Consider the following 24,421-nt stretch of genomic DNA (forward strand, 5'->3'; position numbering starts at 1 on the left):
ATACAATGATACCTGCTATGGTCAAGGCATGCAAAAGCATACTGCATGAGCAGTGACGTTTAAGAGAGTAGTACCAAAGATACTAAAATGAGATTATTAAGCCTAGAAGCTTCCTTGCTTGTAAAGTGATACTTATTGTCTGTGTAATTTTGTACTTATCAAATGAGAATTTTACCATTGATTTCAACGAAGGTAAGAATTTAAAAATATGTTTTCTGAGCTTTTTACATGTCTATCTTTGTCAAAACTTGCCTTACTGTTTCAAAAGATTATTTTTTTTTTTTTTTTACATAAGCATGTGTACATAAAGGTCACTACGTACTAGATAATTTAGTGTGGGTGGGGATTTTTAAGTGTGCTAACAACAAAGCATTTTTTAAACGTCAAGCTATAATAGGTACAATCCTTTTAAGATAATAATAACAGTACAATATTTTTGTTATTAAACACATCTGGGAATTTGGCACTCACAATTTTTCTACTGCCTATGTTTGTTTAAAAGTCAAAACAAAGCAAACTGTGCAACATTCAGTAAAATTTAAGGTTAAACACCCTTAAATGAATATAACTGAGAATGGTATCAGTTCAGCTACTTCAGACAAAACAAGTTAATAGAATAAAGTCCTAAAAGAGAGCATCTACTGTGATGGAAATAAAAGAATTACTGTTCTAGTTAATTTAAATAAAAGCAAGATTTACTTAGTTTGCAAAGTCCATTTCAGAGAAGAATGTACTGTATTAAAACCTTTTTATTCCTATAATGATGGACAGCTGCTTATAGTAGAGACCAAGAAAATTGGCATGTCCTGAATTTTGGATGCTCTGTTTTTATCCACAGCACTAAGGGACTAGTATTTTTATTTTTCTTGCGGTGGTGACCAAGTTGAGCAACAGACTGTCCCTTTGTCTACTGTAACTGAGGCACTGCATTACAACTGTTTCGCAGACTGCTTAGTGCTCTCTCCATCCCAACACCCTAGTCCTACTTTCTGCCTCTTTTACAAACATTTCCCTTCTGTTTCACTTCTCCTCAAATTCCTCTCCTGCCCATTTTCTGACTCATGAAGCTAAAGTCCTAAGACCATTATGACAGGATGAATGAGGAAGAGAGGAGATGAGCAGTCTATAAGGTCTTGCTTATCTCTGTGAGAAGTATCTCACCTTACTGTTCCTTATCTGCAGTGGTTTGAGTTCCCAAACCAGCAGAGATCTAGGGCCTAGATAGTGAAGGAGGAAAAGAAACCCTCTTATTAAAACTTAGGCTCCTAGTGGTTTTCCATTCAATAATTTCAGAAACTATTATGATCTGTATATTTTATATCATTATTATTATTAATTTTATGGTGGAAAATTTCAAAACAATCACCATGAAACTTATACTAGAGTGCTGCTTCTGATTTGAAAGCAGCTATGTCTTTTCATTTCTCAGGCTCTCCTGTAAGCCCTTCCATTATGTGATGTAGTCATTCCTTCTTTGTCCTACTCTCTGGCTTGTGTGCTATTATTTGTCTGTCCTTTCTCATTACTTTTTTTTCTCTTTTCTTCTTGTAGGTGTGATAGCAGTTGTCATATTCATCCTACTTTGCATCACGGCCATAGCCATACGCATTTATAAAAAAAAAGGCATATACTCAAAAAATGAGGCAAAAGGCTCTGAAAACGAAGACAGTGCTGAATCTGCATTGAAAAGTGAGCTCAGCATGCAGAACACAGCCAATGAAAATCAAAAGGAATACTTCTTCTGATTGACATTAATGATTTGATCTAGTATAATAATGTGACAGTCTGACTTTCTTGCTAAGGCGGGGGCTCTCACTGGGCAGAAAAAGTTCTTGCACACTAATCTAAATGCAATGGATTTGAGACTTAATATACTTGATATGTTCAGTCTCAGTGATCGCTGTAGCGGGCCTCTTTAAATTACATGCATTCCTTAGCTATTATACCGTAAATGCATTTTATGTAACAGTGAATTAGATATTGTAACCAATTTCATTGTTGGTAGTTTCCGACTGTTCTAATGTGACCTTCTACAAATGAAGTTTAATGTACACACTGAATATGATTTTTGAATGGGAAAATTGTTATGAATTTATTCCTATCCTTTTATTTAAAATTTGATTGATAATTTTTTGTTCAAGGTGAAAGGTAGATTCTAATACTTTGTGTTACTAAAGAAATTCTGCTGTGCTGCATTATGGTGATCCGTCTTACTTCCTCAAACTGAAAATGCCTTTTGAGCTGCTGTTGGCTGGTGTCAGCATCTGCTTGTGAGCCATGGCATTTGATGTCCAGAACAAACCATATTTCTTTCCCCTGGGATGTGACTGATATGTTCATTATCCCTTCCTTTTGTCTGGCTTAGCAGAACTGAAAAGTGTACAGTGGGTTAAAATATTTTAAAATCTCTTTTGCAGTAGATTTTCACTTACGGTCAGGTGATGGCACCAAGAGACTCATGCACAATCTGGGCATTTTGAATAAAATGGCGGGGAAAAGGCAAGACCTTTGCTTGGAAAGATCAAGTAAAAGACTAACAATAGTTAATTTATCAAGACTGAAAACACCAAAAGATGGTCAAGGTTACTGTCCCTAGAAATTAGTGATGATACTTCTGTCAAGAAGTAATGTCTAAATGCACTATCTGGGATGTATTCTCTGAAACTGTTGTATTTATGATTTGCCCCAGACCTCAAGTGTTTTTCTGTGTTATAGAAATTATACAGTGTCTGCCACATGAACACTTTCATTCTGCACTCTTAATAGTACCTACTATACCTCTGTGAGAAAAGGTCTGATTACACCACTCAAAATTAAAGAGTTGCTTACTATGCTGACAGAGTAAATGAAAGCTATTTATATTGTACAAATAAATTACTAGCTATGAAGGCTAGGTTTAAGTTGTCTTAAAAGAAGATTGTAAGGTCACTTTAGGCACCATAGGGTATCAGAAATACCCATGTGCCCTGATGTGAATGTCACAGATTCTACAGAAGGTATGTGTCTTTTGGTAGAAGGCATTATAAATGGCATTAGATTACAATATTTAGGTAACTGACCCACACAAAGCATTTTTTGGTTTTCCCCAGTCAGATGACTGAGTGTCTAGAGCTTGGATCTGAGAAAACAAACAGGATTTCTGTAGACTTGAGACTGAAATTTAAATATCTTCCAGAATTTATTTATATCTACTCCCATTGAAAGCAATGAGAACAGTCATTGTTTTTCTATTCAGAGAATCAAAGCTAGACCCCAGAATGTGCAGTTTAGAAAATGCACAATTATAGGTGCCCAGCAACATTATAAAGATATGGAGAACTGACATGGTGTGCCAAAACCCTTAATATGTAAATTCCTTTACATCAATGGTAATTGTAAATATAAATGTCCAGCAGATGTTTTCATTTAAAACTTACTTTCTTCCATCAGTCTTTACTTTCTTTTTACAGAATTCTACCATTCCTTTCTACTTCCTTCTATGCAGATTTACTTAATTTTTAGGAAAAAAATATTTCCTTTTTTGGGGTACCTGGATGGTCTGCAATCATAAATTGTTCAGATTAGCATGTAGTGCTTTATTGTTTTCATTTTTGCAATTCTGTTTGCATCTTTGATAGATTAATCAGGCTGAGGACCCAGAGTCAAGAACTGTATCAATGTTGTGGATTTGATACAGTTTGCTTCATGATAAAAGGTCACCTTTAGGAAGGCCAGAGTACTGGACTATTCTCAATAAGTGATGAAAATATCCTGTTTGTGCATGGGGAGTGGTGGAGGTGAAAGCCTCACATAAGCCATGACAAGAAGACTTTGAATTATTACGTTACCTACTTTGAACCTTCTCATCTACTTACTTTGAAGTGAAATTTGTGACTCCTTTTTGAGGCCGTGACCTAAATTGCATTAAAGTCAAGAGGAGCCCTACCATGGGCTTCTCTGCAACCAAAGCCTCTGCATTTCAGGAGGTTTTCATTTTCTACTTTAGACAGGTAGGTATCCAACTCTTAGTGCCACTTAAATTCAACAGAGTCACCTGCAGGGGTGTGTCCCAGTCAACTCCATTTTTTATTGTTGTGGGATGTAGTAACAATGTGGGACAAAACCTACAAGATTATGATTATAGTGCACCAAAGCAGATATTTTGATTAAATGATAAAAGACAGGTTGTCTTTTATCTTAACTCTCATATGAGAGTTGCTCATATAAACCTAATATAGCCTAAATTTTACCCACAACAGGACAAGTTGGAAGAATGTAAACCTAACTTTTCAATCACTTGCTCTTAGTTTTATTGCCTTGTAAAGTTTTATTGTGTGTCTTCATGGAGAGAAAGTTCTCTTTCCTTACTTTGTTTTGTTCCAAATGAATACTTTCTTTCCCTATTCCTCAGAATTTTTAAAAGGGACAGGAATGGGAAAGCTTAGTAAAATCCCTATTTCACAGACTAGATAAAAAGGCGGAGGAGGATAAAAATGCCTGTATGAGTGGCAGATTATTTCATTCAAAGACTTCTTTTAAGGCATTTTATTTTATGAGGGATTCTAAGAAGGAAAAGATATATGGATTTTGTTGAATGAACATCTGTAGATTTGTAGAATAAATCAGTTATGTCTACCGGAAGATGCAAATGCCCATTTTCATCTGTAGGAACAGTGATCATATGTTTGTCACCTTAATCTAAAATATACATGTTTGAAATCAATGAAGCAGCATTTTTCATTACTTGCTGCAGTTCTATGGGGATAAAAAAAAATGGTGGCACCGAAGTGCGCTAAAATGTCATGGAACATTGTGCTGTCCCTTTCTGGTTCTCTATTCCATTGTGTGATTTTCACCTCACTGTTAATAAAGACTTTTTAAAATAAAGTGAGGAAAATATTTTTTAAAAGAATTTGTATTAAAAAGTTTAAAACTGACAACAATATACTGATTTTTTTTCAACAGTAAATATATGTAGAAGTGCACATAATATATTGGTGAGTGTGGTTATTTATAGATACTTTGGAGCACTAATGTGACAAGTTTGCTATGCATTGACACATTTTCCGTGGCAAATATATTTTTTCTTAAGTACATTAGAAAATAAATAGCAGCATGTTTGCTGGTACATTTTTAAATCTTTGTGTGGGCTCTAGCTATAAAGGGCTTATAATTATTTATGTACTCAACATTTAGCATATAAATATGATTTATTTCAGTTTTGGGAAAATATTTTTCAATACATCCAGTGTTGTGCAAATGAAGAATATGTTATGAAACAAGTAATTTAGTCACAGTCAAAATAAATTTACAATATCGTTATTTATGGCAGTGATGTACAAGGAAAAAGGCATGTAAAAGACAAAATTACTTTAAGGAAGCATCTGCATAAATTCAGAACATGCAACTATTGCAACTTAGCAGGGGATTGATAAGAAACTATCATTTTGAAATAAAATTAGTCACCTTTCGAAGCATTTACCTTTATACTCAAGGCAGAGATATAGCCACATAATCCACGTGATGCTACAGGAAAAGAATGTTCTTTGCAACAGAAAAAATGTTTCCAAAGTCAGAAAACCTAATTCTGAAAAACCTTGTGCCCTAGACTCTGAGTGCAATGCACATTCTCTGAAGTAAATATGCAGAAATGTGACATAATTTTTTGCAAATTAGGCACCTAATTCTGCAGCCAAAAGTATGGTAATTTCTTAGTGTTTCTAAACATGAAATGAGATTGTACATTATCAAGAAGGAAGAAAAGTAAAAAAAACTTTTGGAAACTAGTCCTGACTGAAAAGATAAATGTGTAAATGTATGGAAGTAGTTTCAGTGATTTATTTTAAGTGCACACAACAACATGCTTAAAAGAATAGAGAACACAAAGGATGTACCCTTTAAACTTCCTCTATTTAGAATCTTCTCCTGGGGCCTTTTGGCAGTAAGAGAAGGGTTTAATGAGTTTGAGTACAGAAATTCTGAAGCTGCTGATTTGAGAAACAGAAACAAAACCACGAAGGTGTTCATAGTCTGCTTTGCTAAGAAGTCATACTCATCTTTATTCTTGAAGGACTATCTGAAAAGTAATTTTTGACAAAAACTAGCCCTGTTCTTTGGATACATTCCCCAAACCTCTTAATCTTTGTTCTTCTCAGTTCTTATAAAGGAATCAGACATCACAATATAATTGCAGAGAGATAGATGCCCTTATATCAAACACTGACATAAAATCTCACTTAAATTTATATGAATTTCTGATGCATGATGAAATGTTGATGTTTCTAACATTTTGTATAAATAGCGTTGAATAAATCATTCCTAAAACCCTTATTAAATAGAATGGTAAATCCACACTAAAAATCAACTTCAGTCTATGAGGAAATGTGTGTGTACACACATGCACACACACATGAATGCAGATGGGCTATGAAGTCTGTGCTAAGATTCTTTAAATTTTATAATTTTCTTTGTATTATGTCAAATATTGAAGAAATGTCCAGCGTTCAGAACCATCCTCCCCACACTCCCTATGCTTGGAAATATTCAAACTATTTCAAGAAATAGTTGAGATTTTCAGGGTTTTTTCAAGGCGACAAAAATAAGATCTTGATGTCTCCTCAAGGACTGTGAGAGGTAGACAACCAGACTTCTAATATAAAATGTTGCAGCATTCCTCACACACAGGCAGGGCTTAATTTTTTTTTTTAATTGTTTTTTAGTTACATCTAGGGCTTGAGGAATTTGACTTATAACAAAATAAATTTCATACACACATACATAAATCACTACATTGAACTATTTAAGCTACTGTGTAATATGTGTGCTAAAAAATTCATTAGTAATCTTTGACTCAGCTAATATGTGCTTTACCAATTCAATTGAAGTGTACTTCTCCCAGTCAGTCATCAGATTTTATTTAGCACCAGGGCTCATGCCTTTAGTTTAGGTGAGACAGTGGGCATCAAAAAAAGATTCCTAAATCTGCAGAAGAGAAACAGATACTCAAAATCATGCTGAAGTCCAAGAAAATGGACAATAAATTGTCAATTAGTTGAACCAGATTTCATCACTGTGGATATGTCATCAGGAACCTAGTGATAACAACACAAAAAGAAATATTAAAATAGTGCTTATATTCTTCTACAAACCAACTGATAACAGATAGGGCTGATAATACTTGTATGTTATACTTTTTAGCACAGCACGGTGTTTTTGTCTTTAATATGTACTGATACATGCAAGAACTTAATGCAAGTACAATGCAAAGTTTTTGGAGTCTGTAAACTGATGGTTTATTTTTCTCAAAAGCAACAGTGCCTTGCATGCAATTTATAAGGCCAATGTTCATTTATCTAAAAGCAGCCATCAGAAAGTCTGGATCAAAAACAGGAAATCTGCAAGACATCTCTCACTACATACTATAAATTCAGTGATGCACCTGTCTATAAACTATTTACGTCATTAACAGAATTTCAGCGCGCTTCTTTACAGTTTGTGGACTGAACTCTTGAGAAGCCCAGGAATATCTATCCCACCCTTAGCTGTATGGCCTTGAAAAAAGCCATTGACCTTAACACTCCATTTATACAATACAAAGAATATACTGAAGTTTTGACTTGCTTAATTAATATTTGTGAAGCCCTTAGAAGATGAAAGCTTTTATGTAAATAGACAGCATGATAATAGAAATATGATCCTATCTTTTATTTAGCAAAAAATGATGTGGCAACTAATATTCATTATCTGTATTTGTTTTAATACATTTATTTCAGGAGATGGTTCTGTTTCTTTCAGTCAGAAATAATAGCATTTTCCTGTTCTTTTATCCACAGAGTAACTCATGAATAAAGAGTAGAAAAACAGACCTTGGACTACTTGGTGTAATATAGATTTGATTGCATGTCTTCTTGTATCAGAAAATTAGATCCCAGAACATTTTCATCTAAATAGATAGGAGGTATATTTTAAATAAACAAGACAGGTTTCATACAGATAAACACAAAACAGGAATGACAACAACACATCTACATTCTTACAAAATGTTTCCTACTAATTGATTAGCTGAAAGGGAGTATCATATGTAGATGTTTTAATGTTCTTAGTAGCTTCATCAGCTTTATTAATCTCATTTTCTGCTATTTTTTAGTTACTATAGAGTCACTCTTCTAGCCATGAGTAACTGCTAGGTGTGCCATATTTTACTTTCTAGGTAACAGGATAAAAAATGTACTGTTTTCTAATACCTTTAAATCTATTGCACATATAAAGACTCCTTATCAACATAAAATAACATTGTATATTCTATATGAAGCAGCAAATCTAATAGTAAACATATACGGATGTGGTCTTTGGTTCTTTTTTGGTTTTTGGGGTATTTTTTTGTTGGTTAACTACACCATCCAAACACCCTCACGGTAAACAGAAAAGGTTTTGCCACTTTTAGCTAAATCCCATCCTGTTTATGAAAAAATTATTTCAAAAGGCTCCTATAATACGTTAATATTTAATTTAAAAACTGTAGACTTGGTAAGAAAACATTCATAATATCTCAGTAGTTACAGCCTCAAGATACATCCTCTCTATTTTTTAATTAAAAGTATTATTAAACATTCTTTATATGGTGTTTTTTTTTTCTCTGCTGCACTCAATGACACTAGAAATAGAAGTTTAAATCTCACAAATGGTAATCATTCAGCCAAGGTCCCCTTGCTATGGCAGTTCAAAAACTTACTTTTCCAGCTATGGTGTTTCAACTGAAAAGCATAAAGGATCTTAATCTTGCACAGCGAATACACCCCATGAAATTAAAATTCAACTGGATTGTTTAGTGCCATGATCTGTAAATCAGCAACTCACACTTAAGTTATTGGTGTTGCATTGCTATGATTTTTCTGCTTTGATGTTCAGATTCAAAATATATACATCTGATTTAAAGTAATTTTTCAGTAATTATTGTCATAAGCATACAATTTCTGTGTTTCATTTTTTTTACAGTTAAATCCTACTGGAAATTAGCATTTAAATATAGAATAAGATTTTTGTAATGTTTCACATATTCCTTTACATGACACATTTATAAAGTTCATCTATTTTTAGAGAGTGTACTGTGAGGAATTTATGATTTATTCCCAGAAGTCATAATTGGAATAAAAGGACAAAATTCATAGAAAAGGAGAAGAATATAGAACAAGAATTTGTTGATAAAACTTTCTATAAAGTTCTGAAAGTTTGCTTTTATTATATTCTTGTAGAGATATTTCTCAATTCGTATGAAGTGCTTATTTGGGATCATGTCATTAAGCATATCAACTTTAAATTATTTCTTTTGTAAAAACAAACTAACGAATTTTAGTTTCAAGCTGATATTTAGATGTCTGTTTGCCTCAGTAAAGTACTTCAATATGTAAATTAAGCACAGCATGAAACACTTATTATGTACATTCTCTCTACGTCTGGTACATTCTCCGTGAAAAATAATAATAATTAACAGCCCCCTGAAACAGGAAGATCTTTGAGTGTCTAGAGTTCCCTTCACAGTATTATTTTATGATTACAAGCAAACCTGTGTAGTTAGAAACTAATTAGGAAAGCATTAGTAAATGCTTGTTATTGAGTATTCTACAATGGTTAAGTGCTACATTTGAGAAAAGAAATGCTTTTTAAATGAGTCAAATGATCCATATGATGGCAGAAAGGCTGCCCTTGTACAGTACCTGCCTGCCCACTCTGACACCTACTAGTCATTAAGAGTAATTTCACCACTACCAAATTCATCTTAGGGTTCTACAGTATGCTGTAACATAAAAACTAAACATGCTTGCAGCAGATATGCCTTACTGATTCACACTGTTCTTTTTTAATTAATCTAGGAATTTCCTTATGTTTTGCTCATAATCATATATGTAGTGGAGAATCTACAGTTGTAATTACATAAACGGTAGATGCTTTGCTTTTCCATAAGGTGTCTGTTTTACCATAAGCTAGTTCACAATAGGTGTCTGCACTGCCAGTTCACATGTCTGTTTTGTCTCCATTTTGATAAATTGTGTCTCTCCAAACTGTTTTCCCAAGATGAATTCATGGGAAAAGCTTCTGTCACCCATCTTTTGTGCCAAGGTCTCCCAAGGACAGTGTGATCCATTCCAGCTGATCAGACATCATCAGCCATGTAGCTCTTCTCTGCAGTTCTAGGGCCAGCTTGAATTTGGGAGGAAGCGTGCATGCTTCCATGCATGCTGCTGTTTGTACAAGACACTATGCTGCAGGGTCACTTGCAGCAGACACAGAGGGACATACCTCACCTGGAAACTTTTCTTATTCCACACTCACTAAAACGAATAAGAGAGTCCAGGGTAGCAACTTTTGCTCAGGCCTGAGAAAGGAGACACACAACATGATGGGCTGTCAGCAGGGAGGTGGCTGACAGTGACCTGGTTTGTCAAGGGAGCTGAAGAGGATGGTGCAAGGGAGGAAAAGAAGATGATGGTTTCTCCTCTTGTTAGCAGAAAAAAGCGCCATAGCAATATGATCTTTGGTACCCTCTTGAAGGCATTTCTAGAAACAATAAAAATAATTAGGATCCCCATAGTTCATCTGAGCACAGTTCTTTCCCTGTGTAATTGACAACGTCAGAGCAATGACGCAATAAGCCTCTCCAGGGTATGTGATACACTAAGAAAAGTGCATTTGGAAGGAAGTTATAGTTAAAAAATTACTTAAATAATACCACCCTCAAATTTACAGCATGGCATAGTATTATCTAAGAAATCCATGCATATTGCTCGCTATTCATTGGGTTAGGTCAACAAACTTTTTACCATGCTAACTACTTACCTCCTGCTGAAAACCAAGACATCTCACTCAAAACTGTTTTCGCTTGCTCCAGAGGACAAATTTCAGACAATATCTGGCAGAGACAGCAATATGAGACAAAAGAAGACCTCATAATTCCTTAAGGACATGTGGCAGAAGTCAGTCCTCCTCCCTCAGTGAGGATAAGCAAGATCTTCAAAAACACTTGTGTTGATTCAGGCGGCAGCTACATGTTCAGTGCTCCGAACAAAATTACTAAACTTTCAGCTCACAGAATCATAGAATGGAAGGGAGCTCTAGGGGTCATCTGATCCGATTTCCCTACTCAGGCAGGGCCACCCATAACAAGTTGCCTGGAAACCAGACAAGAAAGCTTTTAAAAGTAGCTAAGGATGGAGACTTCACAATCTCTTTCAGTAATGTCTGTCAGTGATAAGTCACCCTCACAGAAAAAAGTGCTTCCTGATGTTCAGGAAGAGTGTCCAGTATATCTGTTTACGCCCACTGTCTCTTTTCCTATCACAGAGCAGCAATGGACAGAGCCTCCTTCACACCTGCCTTTCAGTCATTTATGTGCATGTGTGAATTCCCCTCTGAGTATTCTCTTCGCCAGGCTGAACAGTCTGATTACTCTTAGTCTTTGTTCATGGGAGAGACCACCAATGCCTTAATAATTTTGTGGCCCTTTCCTAGACTCTCTGGTGCTGAGGGGAGGAGACAGGATAAGCTCTACCAACCTGCTGTTAGTGCTTTGTTTATTTCAGCCAGGATACCACTGGGCTTCCCTGCAGCGAGGGCACATTGCTGATTTATGTTCAACCTTGTTCCATCAGGACTCACAGGTAATTTTCTCAAAAGCTACTTTCCAGATGGATGACCACAGCATATACTCAGGCATGGGCTTATATCTCTCCACAAACGGAGTTTGTGTCTATAAACTGATCACATTGATTGGATGTTTCTGAAAAGCACACCATTGACATTATAAACACCATTAATCAGAATTTCTTCATTAGTATGTCTTTACTTTTACTCAAAATGACAACACTTTGTTTATTGTAATCAAAGCCAATATAAATATGTCACTACGCTATGTAAAAAGATAACGTTTCAGCAAATGCTGTAAAAAGAGATTCAGCAATCATTACATTTTGCAGTTGTCTGCGTGCTCTGTGTGTGTGTGTGTGTGTGTGTGTGTGTGTGTGTGTGTGTGAAGATCAATGGTAGAGTGAACAATAACATTCTGGTTTTATTCTGACTGTGATCACATCTCTCACTTTTATTTAGTGGGATCTTCTTGGTACTAGAAATGATGTGGCTCCATGAGATGTAGGGAACAGCATTAGTCAAATGACCACTAACTCTTTTTATGTAAGTTCTAGATATCAGATTCTCCTTAAATGGTATCTAATAAAATAGAATTACTGCAATGACAAATCAAAGCATATCACATAATACTGTTTCTCTTCAGTATAAATTATACAAATGTTCATCTTGCTGTAAGCTCTTGATTGAATTAGTTTGTGAATACATTTCATATATCAAATTTTATGACATTGTTTCAACATACTGTAAAATTATATATTCTAGAATAAAAGAAAAAGTAGCTTAAAAATTAAGAGAAATCCCTGTTGAAAATAATCAGAGCAATATGTGATAATAGCTTGTCAAATATCTACATGTCTTTAGGATACACTCAGTAATATAAAGCCAAACAGCAAAAACCTTAAACAAGCTGGAACACTGAAAAGTTTCAAAATTCTATCCTTTTTTCTTTTCTTTCTTTTTTTTTTTTTTTTTGATAATTATTGTAAACTTTCAGTCACAACATTTCTTTTAAAAAACTCCTGCAGGAGAAATGCAAACTGTCTGGTACAGTGTAAATAGCTTGCAGTTGATTTACATGCAGAGCTTAGGAGATTAATGTATCTGGTGGCTTAACAATTTTAACTGTGCATTTCCCTAGACTGTGTATTCCTTATTTAATACATAATTTTTCCTAAATTTTTATTGTTTAGGTTTGGTTTTTGTTTTTTATTGCCTATAATCCATCTGAAAATCTAAAATGTCAACATTATGATTTTTATCTTAAAGGTGTCAAGAGATTTTAACTTAAAAAATGACGCTGTTGCAGTAAAGGAAAAATAGACACACATGCAGACGTACAGTATTAAATGGAAAGAATCTTAAACAGTATCTACTCAGTGACAGAAACACAGTAAATGAATTGACCAAAACACAGGAAAACTGACAGGGTGAGAAGTTGATCCCATTACTCCATTTCTTCTCTGCAACCACCAGTTCAATTTGCCTCCACACAGAACAATTCTTTACTTAATTTGTCTTATATTTGAATCATCTCCTGTAATTCAATAAACAGGAGGTGTAATTGGATTGTATCTCCTCCCATATGATATTTTCAAATATAAAGTTTAAAAAAAAAAAGAAAAAAAACTATGTCTTTATTTTATAGCTGGTTCTAAAAAATTCTGCTAATGTTTTTTGAATTATCAAATTACAAGACTGTTCTTAGCTACAGTTCTTTAAACAGCAGGAAATAGTATTAAAAATACTTTTTTGGGCTGTCTGTGTGTATTTGTCTATATTTTTCACTTTCTCAGAATGCTGTGAGTGACTTGTCAGTGAATTGGATTCTTTGACAACAATGTCAAAGAAACATTGAAAGAGATCTATGGAAACTCCGGGTTATAATGAGAGCACTTCATATGGAATAATTACACTCATGGCCTACTCTCTTCAGACTGTGCCAATCAATATTTATGAGAATGAAGCCTCACTCATACATTTGCCTTTTTCATTCAGTATTTGTTCCCTGAAATGCACTAGAATAATCATTCTGGGGTATACAGATTTTATGTCTTTATGAATGAAAGATAAAACCATCAAGAACCTATCAGTGGCAAATAGCAATGTTGTTGCTAGTTCACTTATATCAGTTGTTCTTGACTTTTTAATGCAGACCATAGATGTTGTTTCATCCTGTGGCTTTATTTTTAGATATATATTTCCAAAAGTAATTTTTTTAAAGAAAAATACTGTAACAATAATTTCTAAGTTGATTATGCACTTGCATATTACATAAAAGGGGTATGTCAAACCCTCCTGGATAATTTATTAAATGTGCAAGAAATTTACATTTTTCAAATACTGCATTGCTAGGCTGGCTCTCCTACTTTCTATAATAGTGGTTTTATTTTCATAATGTAGCTGACAGGCAGTTATTGCCCTGTGGAGCTGACCTTGCCTGTGGGCATGTTCTGAGGCCTGTTGGCAATACTCTTTGGAAGTGCTCCCGGATGAAAGCACTGGTGAAGGCAAACTGAAGTCTTATTCAGTGTCATCCCAAGAAAAGCCAGACCAGGAAGCCAGTTCAGAATGTCAGTGCTCAAGCCCTCAGCACCTTGCCTTTTTATTTGAAAAGTTTTTCTGGCCATCTGCACAATCAGGGCAAGCGAAGGAAGGCTAAAACAGCTCAGATGGATTGTTCCCTTTCAAGGTGGTGAATATATAACCAAGAGCAGTGAAAATACAGGAGGTCTTTATATTAGTGCAAGGCTAACAAAAGGTGAACACCTTTCAAGTTACAAGGCTAACAATTGTCAGTTGTTAAACTAAAAATTATTCCTAGTTGAGGTCTAACTCATTTTTATTGCCTTGTGTATTTGTCTTGTCTTTTTAGTTTTTTATTTTTAAATTATTTAAATTTTTTTTTGGTCTGGATACTTATTCTTAGAGTGATTTCAGAATTCTTTGCTCACATGAAATTTCTAAACCCTAAGATATAGTGAGGACTTGGCGAAATACATATGGCATCTTTACCCTTTACTTTCAGTTCTTGAATTTACAAAAATACCTTTTTAGCTTTGGAAAAGGATTCCACATAAACATAAGATTAGAAATTTTTCCACTGAAGAAAATGTAAGACAGTCACTACAAAATAAAATGTGTTCTTCCACATTACTTTTCAATGATTGTGGAAGAATAATATCATGGGGTTTTTTTAGTAGGTTAAGAGGTAAAGTTTCTATTAACACAGGTTTCAGTCAATTTTAGAAGGCATCCTTTTAATACTCTTATTAAAAAAAAAGTTCACCTTTTAGATTAGATATGGATGACTACAATTAGATAAGTATAGTTCATGAGACTGTCATTTTTTATTTCTCTTTACAGATTTCTGTCTATTTATTGTTGATTCAAATGGACTGTGAGGTTTTCTATTTCCCAGAAACAGCATGTTTGAAAGGAAATACAGAGTCTGAAGTGAGGAAAATTAGAAATAAAAGCAAAAATACTTTTTAGGCAATTGTGTTTGTTTCTTTGGACAGAGCTGAAAAATTTTTATTCACCTCTCTCCATCAGTTCCTTATATTCACTAAAATGTCATTCATTTCTAAGCCAACAAAAGTAATGAGAGTCAAACTGATGGTATTCAGAGGGCTAAGGTATACAGTAAGCTAGCAATGAAAAATGTCTGGAAACCTCTTTTTTCATAATCTTGTGTGAAATATGTATGCATTTTATAACCTGAAGTGAAACCACTTGACAGCATGAAGGAGCAAATAGGATTGAGTTAAAATGTGTCTTCTACTTCAGGAAAAGCGAAGGCACGTTTTCACAGTATCAAGTTCTCCTTAGATCACCTACAAATGCTATATGTGTGTATTTAAACTTCTAAATTTCATAATCTAAACATCAGTAGTTCAAAAAGTGAATTTCTTTGCTAAATAAACCACATAAGAAATTATAATAACAGACAACCTATCAGCCTCTAAGAAGTACATGTAAGAAGAGCTTTAGACTAAGATTTTTGCAACATGGGAATCTTCTTTGTGGATTAAAATGAAGTTGTCAGGAGTTTATGCATCCACCAGCTAAAAAAAAACTACTTTGGAATGAAATTATTGAAGCAGATGTAGTGACATTTACTGCAGCTCTAACACTGAGTAGGAGCATGAATCCTCAAGAACCTCTTTTCCAGGATCTGAGGCCTTTCTGAGTGTTTCTACTTCAGTGAAAAAAATGGATTCCTTTGGTGGCAGGTAACTGGTACACTGGGTAGAAAAGAGGGAGAAGTGGCTGCTGCTATTATTTATTAAGCCCACTGAAGCTGTGCATCAAGCTTCCCTACAATTAAAGCACTTTTGATGTGGCATTAAAAAATGAAACGTTGTTTGGTGGACATTCAGGCACATGCACAAGATAATCTGTGCTGCACCAGAAAATGTGAAAGCAGATTTTGTATTTTGTGACTAAGTGTAGACACAGTCAAAAAATTTATTTTGAGGATTTTTAGGGAAAAGTTAGTGTAAGAGACCATACAAACTAGTACTAACAGTACAGACAGAGTGAAATAAAAAACTGACCCCCTCCTAGGTTTGTCTAAAGAATGTTAAGAGTTCACAACTTTGAGAAAAACTTGAAAATTATAAAAAGCATAAAGTTGTCTGTCTTTAGGATTTAATTGCCAAAGTTTCTTTACAACCTCACCAACACAGATATGTAGAAATTTTATATATATTATAAATATATATGTTACGTAAAACAATTCAAGTCATCTTGTTTCTTGCCCCAGCTCTGTTATTTTTCCTCACTTTCACTACATCAAAGGCAAAATACTTTCAGTTTCATCCCTTAAAGGTATTTGTTATTACAACAGGCATGTTGATTTGTAATTTTCTATCACTCAAAAAGGAAATCCATCCTTGCCTCATTCTTACGCCCCAAAAAAGGGCTTTTTTTGAAAAACTTATTCCTTCCCTGCAGCACTCAGTATGAGTTCTAATGGAATTTCAAGTTTCTTAATACCATTAGGATTCTTATCTGTTTTTCATACAGAATGAAACTGTAGAAAACACTTGTGAGGTTAAGTTGGAAAAAGCCTACATGTAAAAACAGATAGTGACTGTTCTGGTAAGGAATATCAACAGTCTGGGACTACTTGCACCACACAGACATAAAAATTATAGTCGTGATATGATTATAATATTTTATTTTCATTTAGAATTGGTTTATTGCAGCAAGAGCTAGAAAACAGTCAAGGTAAAACTATGGCAGGGTAGTTTGTAGGGCTTCTGTTGTTAGCAGTACAGCATGTGCTGCAAGCATTCTTATAAATAATGGCACCAAAAATGTGTTTTTCGCAGTACTGTTCCTCAGATTTAAAATATACAGGAGCAAAAGCCAAAGTAGCATGCCATGGTGCAAGACAAGAGGGAGATGATAAAGGCAGAAGTTCAGCTTACTGTTTCACTTGCTTGCAGTCAGAACCTTTCCCTGTTATCAGAAGTGTCATTCAGTGCCCCAGAGCAGACCTTGTAAGTAAAAACAGAGGTCACTGGGCTGCCTGCAGGGAGGAAAAAATGATTTAAAAATAAAGCTAGCCTTTCAGATACTGCTACTTCCTGGGGTAGGTATTTTAATTTTACATGTAGAATGGATATCTCTAAAAATTTCCACTTCTACTAATTTTCTCTTGCTCTACTTGCAAAATCTGAGAGGCGCTTTGAAAGCTCATCCTTCATTATGTTGAAAGATAATGTTTCAAAAATCTGCAGTCTTCACTGCTGATGTGAAATTTAGAGATAAGCGCTGAGATTTTCTTTGTAGCCAAGTAAGAATGGATTTGTCTTGTGATGCTACAAATAAATCCAGCATACAGGCTAAGTCTACTGAGGGCTGGAATAAAATGTGTAACAGAGATGAGGTAAAGAACACACCTGAGATGTGCTTGCAAGTCAGTAATGCGTCCTTGTCTCTAACCTTTCTATGTTTGCTAGAGAGAAAATACATTAATAATGAACACCGGGGTGGATATATCATATGTTAATTCTGAGTCAAAGTTCATGATACGAACACATAGTGGCAAATATGTATGTATTTCAGTCAAAATTAATCAGATTTAGGATTAGCTTGTTTCCAGTTTTGTGGTGTATAGTTTACAAACCTCCCAGGCAGTAGTAAAAAAATATACCTTGCTGAGTTACCATGGGTCAGAAGGAAAAATCGATTATAATGCTTAATACGTTAAGAAGAGATACTAATATTGAAAATCTCTTTCTCAGCAAACCTGAATAATAAAAATATGTCCCTTGCAAGCAGCAATATTGCTATTTCCTGGCTCTATACCCCAGACATATTTCTTGGCTCACCCCAGTCTTTGGTACAAAACTGGAAAGAAAGATTTTCAGAATTAATTTTAATCAAGGACCCAAAGTCACCCTATACAATACATTAAAAAGTCCTTCTAGTTTGCAGCTGAGAATCTGGCAATACACAAACTTAATTTGTCTATAGAGGATACATTTTGGTACTTCTATGTTATTTAAAGGGGAGATACCATAAAATCTGAAGTGAGAGCTAGAAGTCAAAGGCCAAACAGATTTATTCTCGATAAAGAGTACGTAGCAACTTAAATGTAAACTGGAAAGAAAATATTTTTGTTCATGATTTGCTGCCCCTTTGCAAAGCTGTTTGTATGGCAAAGTCAGGGAGCAAAGCACTAGACAGAAAAAATGAAGAAAAAAATATGAGTCTGAGACAGCAAATAAAACTTAAAAGAAGTAAGAATACAGCTTGGCACCCAATCCATCCCAGTTGCTAATGTTACTTGTTCCATTCCCAGAGATGAGATATTTTCTGGGTTAAACAAAGAGTACCCTGTTAGTGGCCAAGGTTAATTTATTCAACTTTTAGTGCAAATAAATTTAGACACATAACTTAAGTCAGCCCTGAGCAACAGAAAGTAACCTGAGCTAGGTGGTGTAATCAGCATTACTGGAGCTTCCCATTCCTTCTTCCCTAATCTTCCTCAGACCCTTGAAAATGTCTTTCAGTATGCAACATAATGCTACATATTTACATCAAAATATTGTATCATCTATTACATATCACATATATAACAGGCTACTGTGTTATATATAGCAGATGATTATATATAGATATGTTATAGTAATGTTATAATTTGAAATAGTATATTGCACATATATTGTGGTATTGTAGTAGACAATGTTTTAGTATTTTCCTTAAAGCACCAATAAATTATTTCTGTTGCCATTATCACAAGAAGAATTGACATTTCATACTGAAGGAAAATATGCAGAATCAAATGGATTTTTGCAGTCCTCTGTGTAAATATCCTCCAAAATTTAAGGCCCTGTCTCCTGGGATTGACTAGATTATTTACCTAAATAATTGTCATATTATTCAGCAGGGCTACAAAAAGCTGGGGGGAAAAAAAATTTAAAAAAAAAAAAGTGTTTGAATACTTTTCCCTTCCTTTCTGCAAGTGGCTGGCGTATTTTTTCCCTTGCAATATATAGACAATGGTCTTAGATACTTTCAGATATATTCAGGTTGTTTAAAAGAATGCTAATCTGACATTTATTAATCCTTTATTATAGATGAGAAAGGATTAAGCCCAGGCAAGATGCCTGGTTACAAAAGAGATTATGTTTCAGGTTAACCTAATAAATTTCAAAAATCATAATTTTTGTCTCTGTCTAGATCCAGATTTCACTCTCAATGTGGTGCAAACGAAATGTTAAATGTAAATATTCTTTGCATTTATAATGCAAAACTTATTTCAGGTATACAAAAAAACTAACATTCTTGAAAAGGTCATACAGTTTCTTGTAATTTATTTTCTACTAGGTTAATTCCATATTTCATCATTCCTGCAGATTAAATGGTTATCAGTTTGCTCCTGCTTTATACCTTTGACATCTAGACTAATAATCTACACCTATATCAGTAACACTGACAGGTCTTTAAATAAGTAACTGGTGCAATGTGGTGCAGTACAGCATATTCAAATGCTGAATTATTTCATTTTAAGAACTTCATATATAATGACAATTTCACCATTTGAAATGTCATGTGTGTACTTAAACCTTGAAAAAAAATAATAATCCTGTGATTTACTTGGTAGTTATTTAAAATTGCGAATAAACATCTGGCAAGCCTTTATTGCTGTCTATCACATAGAAAATAATGAAAAGGCAAAGCTGTTCAGGAGCTGTTCTCTCGCCTTAAAAACAGATATCAATGTATATATGGTGAAAGCAAATAGTTTAGAATTCTTTTCCAAAATTGTCTTAATTCTGGGGTTCTAAGTTTTGAAAGCCTCTTTTTCTTAGCATTCAAGGCTATTTTAATGCAAATACAGAGTATCACCTATTCACACTTCTTTTTGGATCAGAATAACATACGTGTCCCTAGAAAATCTAAATCACCAGTATCTTTAATAATACAGATAATTATCTTAATAAAATTTCCGTTCAGTGATGTTTCAGTGATTCATTTAACTGCTGATTTAACAGTCTGCTCAAAAGTAGAGGATCTGAATCTGAGGTAGCAGTAAGATGAAAACGAAGATCCAAAAGTGAAAAGGGTACAATGGTGTTGGACATGGAGTAGCTCTGGCCATAAAAACTGGCACCAGAGCCAGGAAAGCAATCTGGTCAGGCAATACAGAAATGTGGTTTTCTCTCACCTGCCTACTGTGTTATAGCAACTGACACTTCTTATAGTTTAAAGATAAAGGTCAATTTTAGGGAAGAATCAAAAGGTGTACCAGGGTCATAATCTCTCAGTCAACTGCTTTGTGACCTACATCTGCCAAACCTAGTGACTTTCTTCCAGATTTGGTTTTGATATTGTCAAAAGTAAAGACTTTCATGAGTTACTAATTAAAATTCAAAAATTACCCCTCCTCAAATTTCCTTGACTTCTCCAAGCATATTTTCCGCAATTTGACATAGGCCAAAGCTCCTCTCTAAAGTACAAAGGCAGAAAAAGACAATCTGCAAAAGGAGAAAAAGGAAACCACCCTGAAGACTCTGATATAAAAACTGTAAGTCAATTTCCTTTCAAAATACACTATGCATCTGAAAAAGAAAATATAAATATAAATATCAAAGAAAACATAATGTACAGTCTGTATAATCTGTCTGTAAGCAGACATAACAATGAGTTCTACAGAAAGTAGGAAATAAAGGTAGCTTGGGATTTCTGAACTCTTGAATGCATTCTTCAAAACTGAGACCTGAATTTTAGTAGGAATTTTACTGCATAAATTGAATGTAGAAAGAAAAAATAAGTGTTTAATGGTTTCCTTAAGAGACTGATCATTGCTGACATCTTATAAACAGTTGAATGTTATAATTTTGTCATATTTACTAATCTCATAGCACTACTGCTCAATAATGTGTTATATGAATTTTTATCAATGTTATTCTTTTGGGGTTTTTCATCCTTGGAACATCTTTATGTAACTGGCCTAGAACTAATGTGTAGACTTAGGGATTATATTGCATATGAGATAAAGTGGAAACAGCACAATCTTTGATCTTGTAATCAAGCATCTCAAAAAATACTGCTTAAATATTTTTTTTAAATTTGTTTTTCTCTCACATGTGGCCACAAGCCGTGTCTCTATACCATTTTCCAGGTTTGCCTGTCACCAAGTTCACAGTCTGCTGCATCAACTCTTTTTGGGACTGGATAATAAACAGTGGGCTAGCACAGCGACAACTTGATTATCCAATGGCCTTGGAGATTGTGACCTGAAATGGCTCACATGAGAACATCAGTATTTCTTTTTACCTGTCCATTTCAGAACTTATTCCATATACTTATGCCACTATTTACATTATGTCTATCAAACAAAATTCTGCATTTCCTAGATCCTAGAGCCCTTTTATCCGTACCAGAACTTGGCACCGATGTACAATTCACTAACAGAAGAACTGATGTATATTTCATTCACAGTTTACTGAATTCTCAAGGAAAGAGAGCATTAAAGAGAAATTACAGTGCTGTCAGTGGTTGATTTCTCTACATGCCAGTGACTACATTACTTTTTCCGTAGTTAAAAATCCAGTCTGAAGGTGTTCCTCTGGCCCTGGCCCCTTACTTCTGTTAATGGTTTCCATGACCAACAATATTGCAATTTCCTTCATTTTTACTACCTCCACAAATCTTCCCAGGAGATATCTATGCAACAAATTCATCACCTCCTGATTTAAATGCATCACATGTTCTTCTGTGAAATCCTTAAAGGTAGAAGAGGCACAGTGGAAGAACCGCTGAATGATCTTAGTCCCTGGGATGCTGAAGTACTTCAAAACAGTACCATTTCTTTGTATAAAGAAGTTCTGACCAATATATAAAATAAAGACTACACCAGCCTTGTTTGACTTGATTGATCACAGTGGACAAGATTTATTTCTCTTACAGTGTATTTTTTCATTTATTAGTCCTTATTAAATGACCAACAAACTCTTAATGTACATGATGATAGTATAAAACCACGAAAAAGTCTCAGAAATCAAAATGGATAGTGGTAAGGAGTTTATCATAGTGACCTGTGGATAAAATTTAGCCGTCAACCCAGCAAGGTCTGAGACTTGTGGGAGAGTATGGTAAAGGATGGCTTAAGAGGGACCAGGCTGATTGTAGTAGAGCATCTCAAATAACCCATTAGCATTTAGGTACCTAAACGCCAACCCGTACTTGCATAATATATCTGTCAAATAATAAAGACCACCTCTTTTAATTTATTTGAAAACGTCTTGCTGAAGTTTTAGGAAGTCTTTAATATCTAGGTATAACAAGAACATTTTCTTTGTAATTACTTAAGAATTACTGCTGTGTGAAACTTGAATGCTGTTTACTGATAATAAGTTTATTCTATGTTATTTGAGACACATATTTTATTATTTCCTTACATTTTTTTTCAATTGTTTAACCCATCTAAGGTTTGCTTTTGTCCCTTTCCACTTAACATTATTTTAAAAATAGATTGATACTACGGTTCTGCTCTTTGCAGGACACATAAAAGTAGCAGATGGGTTCACAGCTGATAAAGGTTAAAACTCTGAGTTTAATTTGCAGATTTTTAGCCTTAATGTCTGACATGAGAATATCAGTGTCATCTCTTATGAGGATATTTGTAAGTTAGTTCGATGTTCTAGTTGGCTGAAACATCTGATAGAAATAGTATGCTCCTAGATTACTCTTTTTGGGGTGTAAATATTTAAATATTTTTCCAATAAATATCTAATCTATAACATTATAATGAAAGGCAGTTTCACCTTCATCAATTACTTTCTAAAAAAAAAAAAAAAATAAAAAAATAAAAAAAAAAATCTGTTCCTGGACTTCAAGACTACTTAGAAGTAAACAAAATGGAAAATACTCTAGAAGCAAATATGGTGAAAAAGAAAAATTTATGAGTTCTTCCAGTGACAAGAGTGTTCTGCATGAAATTATTTTCAAGGTTACTTTTGCTAGCTAAATATAAAATAGGGCTATAAAATTTGGCATATTCGCACCCATCTGGTTGTCTGGTTTCCAGAAATGGCTGTGTAGTTAGATGGGTATCAGTTTACAGCAGCTCAGAATTTGGTTCATTTTATCAATACCTGTAATAACATGCTGGCAGGTTTACCTAGCACCATGTTTTCCTGGGACCTGGGATAGAGCAGCTATGAAGGACCTGTGTGGCTGTTGCCAGAGGCAGAGACCCCTGCTGAAAGCGATTCTGGAGCCAGTGCAGTCCCCTCCCTCTCCAAGATGGAAATGTTGTTGCATGATTTGTGCAAGTGAATGGAAGATTGAAGAGGGAGAGTTTCTGGCTTGCCAGCTATGCTAAAACACCCTCAAGCAGAAAAAAAACAGAACAAAGGTTGTGTCTCCAAAGAATGCGTAATCAGCTGAACATCTCTAGGGGCCTGAATATAAATTTGGGTACAAGCAGATTTTGGCAACATTAGAATGACACTGTATCACAGTTTAATGAACACTTGGTTAAATTTAACAAGAGAGTGATTTTACCAAACAGGATCAGAGACCTTATTATGTCCAAACAGGGGAAGAATCAAAACGAAGAAATTGCCTCTCTGGATCAGGTCAGTGCTCCGTCTGGCACTGAAGCATGAGCCTGACAGTGACAGATTCTCCAGACGAAGGCACAGCAGACTGCCGACCTGGCTGCTGGCGGACTTTCTCCTTTTCTCTGACAGAAGTGGCAACGACTGGCTTATGCTCTGAGGTACAGAGATTTACATTTTTATCGTATCAAAAGTATTAGTTTATGTTCTTGATTTACATGTGAATGCAATATCCTTTTTCAGTGTCATTAGCTGTAATCCCTGTGACCTCTTATGGAAGTAAGTCCCAAGGTTCTGGGGCTGGCAGTACATGTTGCAGATGATCTTCCTCCTCCTTCTCAGTCTTTGCTTTGTTACATCTGATACATCTGCACTTCCACAAAAGGGAATAAAATGTTTGGTTTTTTTTTTTTTTGGGTTTTTTTTTTGTTTTTGTTTTTTTGTTTTGTTTTGGTTTTTTTTTTTTTTTTTTTTTTACTTAAATGAAGATTGAGGGCAAGGAAATGGAGAGGCTACATTCAAAATTACAATAATGTTTTGGCAACCCTGTCACACAGAGAGATGTTCATATTTCTTGTGCATGTGATCTTGCTGGAGGGGCTGTCAGGGTTGGACTTTCACATGCCAGAAGAAGCTTTTCCAGCTCACTGCACAATATGCAACTCTTTGGGTTGTCCAAAACATTAGTGCTGAGTAACAGTGTGGGTTTAAATATTTGT

General features: G+C 34.7%; 1 protein-coding gene across 1 annotated transcript in view; it reads left to right on the top strand.

Annotated features, from left to right (window-relative positions):
* LOC121360697 (contactin-associated protein-like 4) overlaps positions 1 to 2,180 on the top strand; it is a 201,163-nt gene extending 198,983 nt beyond the window's left edge. Inside the window, exon 24 of the mRNA XM_041480742.1 lies at positions 1,552 to 2,180. Within this exon, the coding sequence (XP_041336676.1) occupies positions 1,552 to 1,745 (194 nt within the window). The 3' untranslated portion in view covers positions 1,746 to 2,180. The remainder of the gene's footprint in view (positions 1 to 1,551) is intronic.
* The last annotated feature ends 22,241 nt before the right edge of the window (positions 2,181 to 24,421 follow it).

Source organism: Pyrgilauda ruficollis, unplaced genomic scaffold (genome assembly GCF_017590135.1).
Source record: "Pyrgilauda ruficollis isolate IOZ18807 unplaced genomic scaffold, ASM1759013v1 scaffold53, whole genome shotgun sequence".
NCBI lineage: Eukaryota > Metazoa > Chordata > Aves > Passeriformes > Passeridae > Pyrgilauda > Pyrgilauda ruficollis.